Raw genomic sequence first — 14,617 nt, 5'->3', positions numbered from 1 at the left:
AAATAAAATGAATAAAAAATAAAAAATTGTGTCTGTGGCCTTCTCCAATTCTCTGTCATATGATCCTTTCTAAGTATTTTAAAGGAAGGTACCAATGATAATAGGTTAGGGTACTATGGAGGCAACAGAAGTAAATGCAATCACTGACACTACTTAAAAGTTTTCTGGAATAATATCCAAAAGCACAAAAATCATGTGTATTTAAAGCATATTATTCAGTATTTTCCCTGAAGTGACCTCTTTACAAATCACTGTCAAAATGTTTTTTAGAAATTACAAACTGTAAAATAAATACAATGAAGAAGTCACAAAAATAAAATTAATTAGTAAGATTGAAATGTTCTTCTTACCTATCTCCAAATAGCATTGGCTTTTGAAGGCATTGCACACAAGCCTCATGAAACCACTGCTTACATTTGCAGCACTGTAGCATCTTTAAATACCAGCTATTAAAATAAAAAAAAAGTTAAGACTAAAATTACTACTTTTTGATGAGGGAAAAACTTCATTGTTTATTAAAACAACAAAGTAGCATAATATGCAAACTACAATTATGATTAAAGCATTGTTTTTCTTTTTCTTTTTTTTTTTTTTTTTTCTTTTTTTGATGGTGCTGGGGATTGAACCCAGGCCTTTGTGCATGTGAGGGAAGCACTCTACCAACTGAGCTATATCCCCAGCCCAGCATTACGTTTTTCTTTTTTTTTAAATATGTATTTTTTAGTTGTAGTTGGACACAATACCTTTATGTTATTTATTTATTTATTTTTGTGGTTCTGAGGATCAAACCCAGGGCCTCACATGTGCTAGGCGAGCGCTCCACCACTGAGCCATAATCCCAACCCCTAGCATTACGTTTTTCTAAAGTGCAATTTTTTTTTCTTTCCCAAAAAGGTTTGTAATGTTGAACACACTTCATACCTCTTCTCTTGAAAAACAGATCTACTTCTAGTCAACAATGCCCAGCTTCTACACTAGTATAGGATTTCTCTCAAAGCACAGGCACGTGATCCATCCTTCTTTCCTTCGTAGTGCTGAAGATAGAACCCACAGCCATGCATGTGCTAAGAATGTGCTATACCACTGAGCAACATCCCCCACCCTCTCCACCCCAATCCCCAGGCTGGCCCAAATGCCTGGCCAGAAGCCTAAAACTTTTTTCACATCAATTCTCTATACCTTAGGAGAGGTCATATTAAGAGGTACTATTGTTTGCCCAAAATATCAAATGGCCATAGGCAGTATGAACATTCCATTTTATATCTTTACTGTGTTTCTATTATAATGAAAAGAATTTATTAGCAATTTAAGTAATTTAAATAAAACAAAGACATCTAACCTAAGACTATATCAAAGTATAAAAGTTTTGTCACAGGTTTAGTACTGATTCAGAATACAGACCTACAGATCTATTTCAAATAGCCGAAGATACTACAACTGAATCTTCATCTAAGAAGGATATATTCTCTTTTTAATTAGTATATGGTTTTACACCATGAAACCCTTTATGAAAATAAGATATTACTTCCAAATAACATCTTTTCTTCCAACAAATGAGTCCCACACTAATTGTAAGCCATACATAGGCAAAGGTTAAGAAGCCTGTAAAGTGAGCCAATTATCAAATGACTTATGAATACTAACTACAATCCATGCATTCTACTAGATGGTGAAACTAACATAGTTACTAATATCAGGCACATTTCCTATTCTTTTAATGTTTAAAGATAATGAACAATCTACCTCATAAAATAGGTAAACAAAATGCTAGAATTAAATGAGTAAAGGAAAAAAGATAAACCTGTTCACTGTTTCTCTTTTATATGTAACTGGTTTTTTAAAACTAGACAAACGCTTTTTAAACTTGCAGATGACCAAAAGCTGAGAAATCTTACAGAAGTGTTAAATCACAAAGTTAATATTCCACAAGATCAGAGATGAATTAGAATAAAGAACTAAAAATTCATTCATTTATATATTCATTTTCATCACTGAACACCTCATGGTGGCAGTGCATGCCTGTCATCCCAGCAACTTGGGATGCTGAGACAGAAGGATCACAAGTTCAGCACCAGCCTCAGCAACTCAGCAAGGCTCTCAGCAACTTAGTGAGACCTGTCTCAAAATAAAAAATAAAAATTGGCTGGGGATGTGGCTCACTGCTAAAGTGCCCCTGGGTTCAATACCCAATAGCGCCCGCGCCCCAAAAGCTGCTAAAATTATTAGTTGACCACCTACATGAACCTAGAGAATATCTACTGAATGTCTAAAAGAGGTAATAAAATTTCTTGTATGATGCAACAAGAGAAGCATCATGCCTGAGATTCTAAATAGCCCGTTAAATCATTATATTCTACCAGACTACTTCTGGAAACACTACCTTTTTCCCAATCATGGCACAGTATTTTAAGAATAACTTTCAAACACTGGAGAGAAACAGAGTTTGGAAATTATATCATAAAGACTGTTTGCTGGCAGTGGAGTTTTAGTCTGGAGAAGATAACATTATTGCTACATAGGTCATAGAAGTAGGAAATAAAATTTCTGGCATAAAATACACTTTTTTAAACCGGGGGTACTGGAGATTGAACCCAGGGGTACTCTACAACTGTACTAAATTCCCAGACCTTCATTCTTTGAGACAAAGTCTGAAATGCCAAGGCTGGTCTGGAACTTTCAATCTTCCACCTTAGGCTCCTCAGTTCAGTGGATTATAGATATATGCCATTGACTTGCAACATTTTTAAGACCTACCCCATATAACAGATAAAATGTTTAGTTTGAAAGGCAGAACTGAGGACCATGGACCAGAAATTAAAGGCAAATTTTCTAGAAAGTAGAATGTTGGTTTGTAGATGTAATTACCACCACCACCACCACCCGCGCCCCCAGTACTGGGGATGGAACCCAGAGGCACTTTATCACTGAGCTGTACTCCCAGCCCTTGCCAAAGCTGGCCTTGAATTTGTGACGCTCTTGCCTCAGTCTTCCAAATAGCTAGGATTACAGGTGTGCACTACCATACCAGGCTGATATAGCAAAATTTAATAATAAAGATGAATAAAATTATAGCCTCTAATTATGGATATATATAATTAACTACAATGGTCAACTTCAAGTGATTTCTTCTTTATAATCTAGTTAATAATCAATGATAAGGTGGCTGTCAAAGCACCTGGGGGTCAGAAACAAATACAGCCTCTCTAGTACCTGGATGGCATATTTTTTCAGTTAAAACTTAGAAAAACTACATGGTATTTTCCTCTGGCAAATGATATCCTGTATTCATAAGAAATGGAATATTTAGGAAAGAATAGTAAGGTATGCCCTCTAATCAATCTATGAAAAAGTCTCATCTTTGTTTTGTAGTTTAAACCAACATCTGTCTCTTATGCTCTCAAATAACAGTATCAAATATAACAATTTCTAAATGGTCAATCATATTAAATGTGAAATCCAATAAAACTAAAAATTTTCAGACCTGACAGTGGACCCCTACAGTATATATTTTTTCCCCTCTACAGTTTATTTTTATAAGATACATAAATATATATAACTCATTTTAAAATGCCAGAATAGGGGCTGGGATTGTGGCTCAGCGGTAGAGCGCTTGCCTAGCACAGGCAGGACCCAGGTTCGATCCTCAGCACCACATAAAAATAAAGGAATTGTGTTGTGTGCATCTACACCTAAAAAATAAATATTTTTTTTTAAAATGCCAGAATAGCCTTATAGTAAGATTTTTTAAAATACATGAATATGACTGAAACCTAGATGAGAATTTTTTGGTGAAATAATGGTGAATTTTCTTCCCCTAGCTGTCTTTAGTGATACTTTCAAGCATCTGCAATTCACTACTAATCTTACCAATCAGTAAGAAAAATAAGACAATGTAAGCAAATGAAAATTACTTAAAGGACATTAAGTAACTGTATTTACTTACTCTCCAGGACCTCCACAATAGCAGTAACACTGCTGCACATTGGTTTTATGACCTGCATCCCATTCAAGGTCTGCCACACTATAGGGTAATGTCTGCTTCATGACTTGCAATGCTTTGGCATTTGGTCCTTTTTTAAGTGCACCACCCCTCTACATATTAGAGGGAAAAAAAATCATTTGAAAGAGTAAAGGTTAAAATTTTAAACACAGTTCTATAATTTTAAAATGCCTGAGACTGCTAAAAAAAAAAAAAAATTCCGTTCTAAATTTCTAATATCACAAACTGATTTATAATCTCCATTTTCTGTCTTCTTTCAAATTACTGCCCCAATTCCCATTCCACTGTCATGAAATGAAGAATAACTTCAAGTCACTTAAGCATAATTAATCAAACAATAAACGTCGATTTTTCTGGCAAACAACAATTGTTCATACCATTCAAATAAACTTTTGATGTAAATAATTATTATATTGATAGCACTTTAAAAATACCAGTTAGGGCTTTAGCCCAAGACACTTAAAAGATACCTTTGTTGTTGTTGCAAAAACACATTGTCGACAGAGCCATTTTTCATCTGAATCAATCACACTGGAATCAATATGAGGTGTATGACACAACTGATGGTACCCTTAATATCAAAAAGAGCATAAAGCAAATTCTATTTTATTAATAAATAATGCAAAACACATTTTCAAGAAGGCATTTTAGTACCGTTTCCTGCATTAAAATATTTACAATTGATGAATATAACTTAGGATAATAGCTTCAAATTACAAATGTATTTTTTAGTCATTCATCTTCAACACAGGTATTCAGTATATAACTAAATATTTCCACAAGACTAAAAGAAATCAATGTTTACCTTGGCCACATTTATCACATATAACCATTTCATTAGGAGCTTCTGAATACTCTTCTTGACATATTGTACAGACCATTTCCCCACTTCCAGTGGCTCCTGAAATATTTAAAACATACATAAAAAGCAGGGGGTCACAAAAGAATTCCACATAAAACTATTTTTATGACTCAGTAGGTAGCCCACATGGGCAGTATTTGATAATTAGATCAAAATGTTTCACAAGACAAAATGCTATCTCTCAAAATGATATTTCTAGTGTCTCTGTGTTCTTTCCACCTTTAACTTAAGATACCTGTGTACATTCACACTTCAGTCTGCTTTTTGGCAGAGGGCACAATTTACATTGTTCTCAGGCAGCATCTCAATTATTCATTTCTGATATTCCTACTTCTGGGGGTAGGGTTAGGGGGTTGAGGGAGGTTTAAGGGCACGCATTCATTCATCCTACATCACTAATATCATGAGACTAAAGGAAAAGGGCAAGGAAAATATGTAAATAATCTCCTTTCTCTATGGATTCAGAATATTTCTTTTGATTTACTAATTTATAAAAAAGACTGGACACCAATTATTTCATCTCTGAAATCTGGAACTATGCTGAACAATAATGTACCCTAACAATAAAGTACCCAATAATGTACACCACTGTAAAAAATGCTGGAGTTCTACTTATCATTCTCGTGTTCGTGTGTGTGTGTGTGTGTGTGTGTGTTCTTATTTATTTTCTGGTACTGGGGATTAAAACTGGGGGCACTTTATCACTGGGCTACCATCCCCAGCCTTTTTAATTTTGAAACAGGCTCTCCCTAAGCTGCTTAGGCCCTCATTAAATTGCCAAGGCTGAAATTGCTATCCTCCTGCTTCAGCCTACTGAATCCCTAGGATTACAGATGTGGACCAATTCACTCAGCTATCAACTACACTTCTCATCTAAATAAAAAATCATTTTTTCCTTGAGCATTTTTATTCTTAAACAAAAAAGACAAATCAAAAAATTTAGAATATAATTTTATCACACCAGCACGTGCTAATTACCATTTCTAATATTCTCTTCATGCCTATTTTAATACAATCAAAATAATAACACACAGTTTACTTGCATACAACAATAATATTCATCATTTTGTGCTATGGGTCAAGTATTGTTAGACTATTCACGTTTTATTTAATTCTAAAGCTAACTTATTAGATAAATATCCTACTCCTAGAGAAAAAGTGAAGATCAGACATATACAATAACCAAAAGACCCTCAATTATAAAGTATCAAGACTAGGATCCAAATTCATAAGACAGAATTCCTATTCTCCCCACCACAAGGTACTTCCTTTCACTAATACTATGTAATAGTTCTTCTATCAAAAGCATTTTCACACAGCCAGTTTTCAAAATTATGACTTTTAATAACTGCATTATATTGCATCTAGTGGAAAGAACCAAATTTACTTCATTACACTTCTACTGTTGGCCACATAGGTTAGTAATTATTGTTTTGTCTGGTTTTTGTATTTTTGCTTACTTGTTTGTCTGTTTTGGTCTCCTGTCGTCTCTCCTCAACTCTGTTTACTTGGTATGCTTGGTAGGACCTGGCCTCCCATAGCTCCTGGGTTTATGGCTCCAGTCAGGAAAGTAATCAGACAGCCTGGGACCTCTCAGCCCAAATCTGCAACTCCCTGGAAAGGGAATGATAGCCCCTGCCTGGAGTAGGTGCCTGAGTTGATTCCCACTATAAGAGTGAGAGGGAAGGCAGGTCTTCAGTAAAAGGGGTGCTGATCCGATAAACGATATACATTTACCTCAGAAAACATTCCTGAGGAACCTGGGAGTACTTTACTTGTGAAGTTCAAGTACATGTTGTTTTGTTGTTGTTGTTGTTGTTTTTACCATCAAGTGTACAAGAATCTTCCCATAGAGCTTAGTGGTCCTCTACTAGAAAAATCTAACTGATTACTGTAGTCTTGGTCTTTGCATTTTAGAAATACAAGATTTTTTTTTGTTTGTTTAAAATATGCTACAGTGAACATTTTTCCTCTAGCTTTTTTCTTTTAAATTATTTCTTATGAAAAAACTTCTAGCAGTTCTAGAAGAGAGTCTTGTTGGACAGATCAGAGTACAAAATTTTTATGCATTTAATGCAACTGTTAAATAACTGAAACAGAAATTTATACTGTCACCAGCATTGCAGGAGTATATCATTTCAAAGAAACAAAAAATAGCATAGGTGTTTAAATACCTTTTTGAAATTATGTAACAGTCTTAACATCACACATATCTCCCTCTTATGGCACACATTTCTTTACTAACAGGATCACATTTTTCCTTATTTATGTAAACTTTTTTTTTTAATATTTATTTTTTAGGTGTAGATGGACACAACACAATGCCCTTAGTTTTATGTGGTGCTGAGAATCGAACCCGGCTCCTGCCCGTGTTAGGTGAGTGCTCTACCGCTGAGCCACAATCACAGCCCCTGTGTAAACTTTTAAGAAGTATATTTCTAGGGCTGGGGTTGTAGCTCAGTGGTAGAGTGCTTGCCTCGCACATGTGAGGCACTGGGTTTAATCTTGGCACTGCATAAAAATAAATATAATGTGTCCATCTACAACTAAAAAAAAAATTGAAAATAAAAAGTATATTGCTATGGGCTGGGGTTATAGCTCAGTGGTAGAGCATTTGCCTCACATGCGTGAGGCCCTGGGTTCGGTCCCAAGTACCACATAAAAATAAACAAATGAAACAAAAGATATTTTAAAAAAAAAAGAAAAGAAAAAAAGAAAGACTGAATCTTCTTTTTAAAAAAAAAAAGTATATTGCTAGATAAAATTAATGTATTGTTATATGTGTAAAATACATATATACACATTATATACATATATTATTTTAGAGATATACACACAAACATAAATAAATAACTTATAGGATTCTTACAAGAAAGAAAACTACTAAAACTATTTCCTGCTGAGCTGTCATATGATTTTCAAGTTCACTTTGTATTTGCATTCTATAGTAATAAGTTTCTAGGTGCAACAAAGAGTTATATGGTCAAGGAGCAATCCTTTGTAATTCTAGGGGGTAGTATAAGGAGCCAGTGAAGAAAAATCAACCACAGATCACTAATCTGATATACAAGGTGGGACTCGTATTAGACAGGATCCTTCAATTTTCACAACTTTCTTCCTCTATGTAACTGGTTTACTTTTTCTTTCTGCTACTTTTTAAAGGAAAGGAGAAAAGGAGGGAACAAAAAGACAGACTTATCATAAACCTGCAAAAACCTCCAAAAGACCAAAAAGTTGAAAGGGATACATAGCAAAAGGAAGAGGAACAGGAAGCAATATAACATGCTCCAGTCCCACTATGGAGAAACCCATCTTTATTTACAAAGTAAGGAAAAAGGAATAATTCTGTTTGTAGGGTACTTTTTAAACTCTCCTCAAATGTGATACTGAATTATCATAAAACAATACATTCAAAAGAAAATGTCAGGTTGAAGAAAATCATATTTCAGTATAAAACATGTTCAAGAGAAATAGTAGCACCTGCCTGTTTGAATGTCCTTCCAGAGAACCCAGGATTTAGAACTGTCTTCAAATATGATGAAGCAGCTCTGTTTCAAAATGTTTATCTGCAATACAGAAGAATATTTATTTCTTAAATTATCAACATGAAATTTAAGATTATTAAAAGTTCACTGCAAAAACAGAAAAAATGCCTTCTATCAAGATAACTTGCCTTTTTGATAGTTCCAAGATAAAACAAGCCATCTGACCATCTAGCTAGGACATCCTGACCCTCTTCAAATTTACATGCTGGCTTTTTGGCTTTATGTCCATCCTGTAAAGACAGCTTGGTCAAGGATGTTGGGGTCTTTTGGTTTCGACGTAAAGGAGACCGCTTGTGGACCAGTGAATTACCTGCCCCTGTAGAGTCTCTGTTTAGGAAATAAAAAAACAAAGATAAAACTTACTTATACACAGTTTATACCAATGATATGTCAATCAAAAATTGATTTGTTAAAAAAAATTAAATTGAAGGAAATACAAGAACCTCAAATCACAAATACTCTCCCAGTAAGTTTAAAACAAAGCAATAGCAATTCTCAATATTCATTCATTGTATACCCTAAAGTGAGGCCCAAATTCAGCAACCACTCTAATATAAACATATTTGGGCAGGTGTCATTAAAATATCAGCTTTAGGGGCGGGCGGGCAGGCAGGCAGGCAGGCAGGCAGGCAGGCAGGCAGGCAGACCAGTCATGAGGAAAAAAAGCCTTGAATCTCATGACTGAGTTTAGATAAAGAATAAAAGTGACTTAAACCTTAACTCCTAATTATTCCACAGTCAGTAAAGACACATTAACTCTGGGCAGGTAGATGGGTATAGTCACACTCACTGGAAGGGCAATAATATTTTTTCTACAGGAAATCACTACTGAATTTAGCCTTTTTTGATTTTCAGGGGTTTACACACAATCCTTTAAAAATGCAGACTGGGAGTCTAAAACAAACTGAGAACCATTAGTTTCACAAAATCACATTCAAATGCAAAGTATATTATTAAGAACATTTACTTCTTTTTAAGCAAGCGACCTCAAAATGATATACTACATGTAACCGTCATTCTATAAACACCACAGCATACCACCAAAATTCTTTTTGGGGGGTACCAGGGATTGAACTCAGGGATATTCAACCACTGAGCCTCATCCCAATTCTATTTTGTATTTTATTTAAAGACAAGGTCTCAATGAGTAGCTTAGCACCTCAACTTTTGCTGAGGCTGGCTTTGAACTCAGGATCACCTCCCGAGCTGCTGGGATAACAGGCATACACAAACATGCCCGGCTATCATCAATTTTCTTAAAGGTAACATAGCAGTATTTGGTTTCACAGTTCCATTTAGATATATTTCACTAATTAAACATACAATGAGGGCTGGGGTTGTGGCTCAGCGGTAGAGTGCTCGCCTAGCACGTGCAAGGCCCTGGGTTCAATCCTCAGCACCACATATTAATAAAAACCACATATAAATAAAAATAAAGGTATTGTGTCAACTACAACTAAAATATATTAAAAAAATACAATGACATGTAAAACTACATAGATGATAATCCTAAAATTGACAGAATAAAAGTTAGTAAAAATAAAACAAGTGGGGAAGGAAAAATGTTGCATTACCTAAGAATTAAGGATAACTAATTTTAGGACCAAAAATTTCACAAATTCTTAGGAATCCTGACACTGCTACAACATAAATCTTAAAGATATTATGTTATGTGAAATAAGCAAGACAAAAAGGACAACTACTCTATAATTCTAGTTACATAAGGTACAAAGAGTAGAAGAGTAGTCAAATTCATAGAAAGTAGAAGGATGGTAGGTAGGGGCTGGGAGGAGGGGAGAGTTAATGTTCAAATGGGACAGTTTTAGTTTAAAACAAAATACATTTTAAAGATAACCAAAGAAATAATAACTAATACCTTCTTAAGTTGCTTAAAAACATTAATCTATACATCCAAGAAGCTCAACAAACTTCAAGTACAATAAGGGCAAAGAAATCTACACTCAATCACACCACAGTAAAAATGCTGAAAGACAAAAAGAAAATCTTGAAAAAAGCACGTACAAGGAAATCCCAATAGGATTAATGAGACTGCTCATCAGAAACAATAAAAGAAGGCAGCTGGATGACATAAAGTGCTGAAAGAAAAACTGCCAACCAAGAATCTTATAACTAGCAACACTGTCCTTAAAAAACTGGAATAGAGGGGCTGGGGTTATGGTTCAGTGGTACAACGCTTGCCTAGCATGTATGAGGCACTGGGTTCAATTCTCAGCATCACATATAAATAAGTAAAGGTCCATCAACAACTAATAAAATATTTTAAAAAAAAAATGGAATAGATACTTCCAGATAAACAAAATCTGTACCTATTATTAGCAGTGCCACCTTACAAGAAACATTAAGGAAGTTCTTAAGGTTTAAAGTAAATAAATCAAAAAGAAATTAAAATACACCCACATATCAAACAACAACATTGGTAAAAGTAATTAAATAATTATAAAAGAATGAAAGCATATTTCCTCCAAACCAAATATACAAAATATTAAGTATATAATTCGATTGTTAGGCCTAAAACATATAGAAATATGCTACATTTGAAAAGAACAGCAAAAAGGAGGCATGTGGGGGCAAAACAATATTAAAGAAATGTCATATAAGATAGTAACTTGAACACAGAGGAATGAAGAAAATCAAAAAAGGTAAATACAAGGATAAATATAAAATGAAGTTTGTCACATCGAGAAAGTATCTGCTGTATCCGTAAGTCACTCACTGTTTAAAGTAAAAATGGTGTTCTATGAAATAGCTACTATTAAAGCTGGCAGAAATACCCTATGCATGGTTCCTGTTTCATCACACATGATATTAAAAACCTAAATTCAAAGTCCAAATTTAATAATTTTTACTGTTTCATCAAAAACGTTCTTAAGTAAAATTAAATTGTGCATATATGTCTATGTCTATTTTATATTTTTTACTGTGAGCACATATCAATGAAGAACACTAGCAAAGTCTGATGTCACTGCCTTGATTCACACTAAGGTACAGAGCAGTTTTAGCTAACTTTGTTTGTGCACCATCTGTACACATGTCAACACAGTAGGGAAGGCAAAAAAAAAAAAAATCAGTTTTGCTACGGTTCCAGTTATTGGGAGGTTGAGGTGACAGGATGGCTAGAGCCCAGTAGTTTGAAACAAACCTGAGCAACATGGTAAGAATCCATCACAAAGAGAAAAGAAAAAGAAAAATTTTAGTATTATTTGATCTTGCAGATCCTCTCAAAGTGTCCATGGATTACATTTTAAGAGCCATTGTTCTGAATAAAGAAATTATATACTGCCATATATATTGTTAAAGCCATATATGAGAAAGGGATGCTTTAGTAATATGAGGGGTTTAAATGTCTGACAGGATAAGTACTAAAAAGCAGAAGTAAAAATGGAAAATGAATCACAATTAATTCTATCATCTGGAATGCTCAAAGCCAGGCTGAAACCTTTCAACACTGAAACAATTTTATACCTTCAAATCACAGTGTGAAAATAACCATGTTAGCAAAATCAATTTTTAAAAAGCTATACATCTGGTGATTACCTGAGGGGTTTTATACCCCTTAAGTAACTAACCAAAGCCTGAACAACATATATATGGGTAAGAAATGACCTCAAGACAATGCCAAGGAGTTGAAACTATGTTATGACCTAGAATCTTCTAATTCTGAAGTGGAAAATGTATAAAACAACCAACACTGCAAACATTCCCAGACAGTTTTATATGCTCCACTATTGTTTAAATAAATTCCCCTCCCTTTTTCTTGACGGTGAGGTCTGCTTCTTCCTTACTCTACCCTGCACTATTCCCACGCAGAGTTAAGTGTCCATAAATCATAAGATGTCATAAGATCTTGTTTTTTTCCATTGCCTACAGTTTATGTCATGCTTTTCTTTTTCTTTTCTTTTTTTTTTTTAGAGGGAGGGAAAGAGAGGGAGGGAGGGAGGGAGAGAGAGAGAGAGATTTTTTTAATATTTATTTTTTAGTTTTCGGCGGACACACCATCTTTGTTTGTATGTGGTGCTGAGGATCGAACCCGCGCCGCACGCACGCCAGGCGAACGCGCTACCACTTGAGCCACATCCCCAGCCCCTATGTCATGCTTTTCTTAATATTCCAATGTGCTGTATCTTGGAATGAAACCTAACCTAGTAATAGTTACCCTTGATCCCTTATATCTCTTCCTACAACCTTATTTTTCCTCCCATTCATAGCCAAACCTCTAACAAAGTTGTTTAAGGTTACCATGTGCCCCACCCTACATTAAGAATTTTGCATATTCATTTGCAAAATATTTTTAATTTTTTTTTAGTTGTAGTTGAACACAATACCTTTATTTAATTTGTTTATTTCTTATATGGTGCTAAGGATCAAACCCAGCACCACCCATGTGTGTTAGGGAAGCAATCTACTGCTGAGCCACAACCCCAGCCCCCCCTCCCCCCGACAAAACATAAAAATAAATAAATGAAATAAAGATATTGTGTCCATCTACAACTAAAAAAATGTTTTTTAAAAAAAGAATAATCATTGTAATGCTGGGTACAGTGGCGCACGCCTGTAATCCCAGCGGCTCTGGAGGCTGAAGCAGGAGCATCCCCGAGTTCAAAGCTAGTCTCAGAAATGGCAAGGTGTTAAGTAACCCAGTGAGACCCTGTCTCTAAATAAAATACAAAATAGGTCTGGAGATGTGACTCAGTGGTCAAGTGCCCTGAGCTCAATCCCCAGTATCAAAAATAAAGAAAGAAAATAATCACAGTATCAAATACTATGTACAATTTTCCTTTTTACTATAAACTACTATAAACTTTAAAAAGGAGACAAAACTATCACAGACAGAACTATCACAGACTTATTACTGAGTTTGAATTATCATCTCAGGGTCAAAATCATTCAGTAATACACCCATTTTTCTCATCTTTACATGTATATTATCTAATGTCATTGATATTGTCAAATTGTTATCCTAAAAGGTACCAATCAACATTCTCTTTCAGCTCCCTACCATCATGTGAGCCGCTTCCTTCTGCCATACTCTTCCACCATGTTGTTCTGCCTCACCTGGAGCCAAGAGGAATGAGCTAGCTGTCAATGGACTGAGACCTCTGAAACCAAATAAATCTTTCTTCTGCTAAGTGTTTTTGTCAGGTCTTTTCTAGTCACAGCAGTCAAAAAGCTGATTAAAACACTAGTATTAGGGGTGGAGTTGTTGGCTCAGTGGTAGAGCGCTTGCCTTGCATTTGTGAGGTACTGGGTTCGATCCTCAGCACTACATAAAAATAAATAAAGACCTACAACTAAAAAAATATTTAAAAAAAAAAACTAGTATTACAACACTGCTAGTGACATCCATCTTGAAAAAGACTCAACAAAGATGTTTCCTCCCTTAAGAGCAAGTAAAAACCAAGGGTTTAAGCCACTATTTCTTTCTTGTTCTACTGTTCCTACAATAAATAAGACCTTGACTCAAGAATTTAGAAATTAGCTAAATAATTTTAAAAGAATGTGCCTTAGGGAAAATTTTGAATTCTTCCCAATCCATTCCTTAATTTTATTCCTCCAGCAAACTAGAAGACCATCTGAATTAGTTGTGTGACCCTGAACAAACAGTTCATTTAATTTGGCTAAAATAATCTCTTAAGTACTATTGTGAACTTCAAAATAAAGGGTAAGAGCTGGTCACAGTAGTGCATACCCATAATCCCAGTGATGCACACCCATAATCCTGTGATTCAGAAGGTGGAGGTGGGAAGACCCCAAATCTGAGGCCAGCCTAGGCAACTTAACAAGATTGTCTTATAAATGATAAAATAAATTTTAAAAAATGAAATAATAATAAGCCCAGCAAGGTGGCACATGCCTGTAATCCCAGCAACTCGGGAGGCTGAGGGAGAATCATGAGTTCAAAGCCAGACTCAACAACTTAGCGAGGCACTTAGCAATTCAGTGAGACCTTATCTCTAAAATATTAAAAAGGGCTGGGGATGTAGCTCAGTGGTTAAACACTCCTGGGTTCAATCCTCAGTTGGTACAAATAAAATAAAATAATAAAAATAAAAGGGAGGTTGGGGATATAGTTGAGTTGATAGACTGCTTGCCTCAGATGAACAAGGCCCTGGGTTCAATCCCCAGCACCACAATAAAGAAATTTTAAAAAAATAAAAGGAGCTGGGGATGTAGTTCAGTGACACAATGCCC

At 35.0% G+C, this 14,617-nt stretch overlaps 1 protein-coding gene across 5 annotated transcripts in view; it reads right to left on the bottom strand.

The window, feature by feature from the left end:
• Nucleotides 1–14,617, bottom strand: part of Mtf2 (metal response element binding transcription factor 2) — a 61,255-nt gene that overhangs the window by 19,118 nt on the left and 27,520 nt on the right. Inside the window, exons 2-8 of one of the 5 annotated variants that reach the window (XM_058585274.1) lie at nt 8,718–8,734; nt 8,536–8,637; nt 8,347–8,428; nt 4,806–4,901; nt 4,471–4,571; nt 3,944–4,092; nt 351–446 (exon numbers count right to left, since the gene is read on the bottom strand). In XM_058585274.1, coding sequence (XP_058441257.1) covers nt 351–446; nt 3,944–4,092; nt 4,471–4,571; nt 4,806–4,881 — 422 coding nt within the window. In that variant the 5' untranslated portion in view covers nt 4,882–4,901; nt 8,347–8,428; nt 8,536–8,637; nt 8,718–8,734. Of the gene's footprint in view, nt 1–350; nt 447–3,943; nt 4,093–4,470; nt 4,572–4,805; nt 4,902–6,322; nt 8,305–8,342; nt 8,429–8,535; nt 8,735–14,617 lie in introns of those variants that run through there. The other 4 variants (XM_046461957.2, XM_058585282.1, XM_058585277.1 and 1 more) reach the window with 4 other exon arrangements.

This window comes from Marmota monax, unplaced genomic scaffold (assembly GCF_021218885.2).
Source record: "Marmota monax isolate L192 unplaced genomic scaffold, Marmota_monax_Labrador192_F-V1.1 WCK01_AAM20220418_F8-fsc00070, whole genome shotgun sequence".
NCBI lineage: Eukaryota > Metazoa > Chordata > Mammalia > Rodentia > Sciuridae > Marmota > Marmota monax.
Note: the sequence above shows the minus strand (reverse complement) of the source record. Positions and strands in the feature narration are given on the sequence as shown.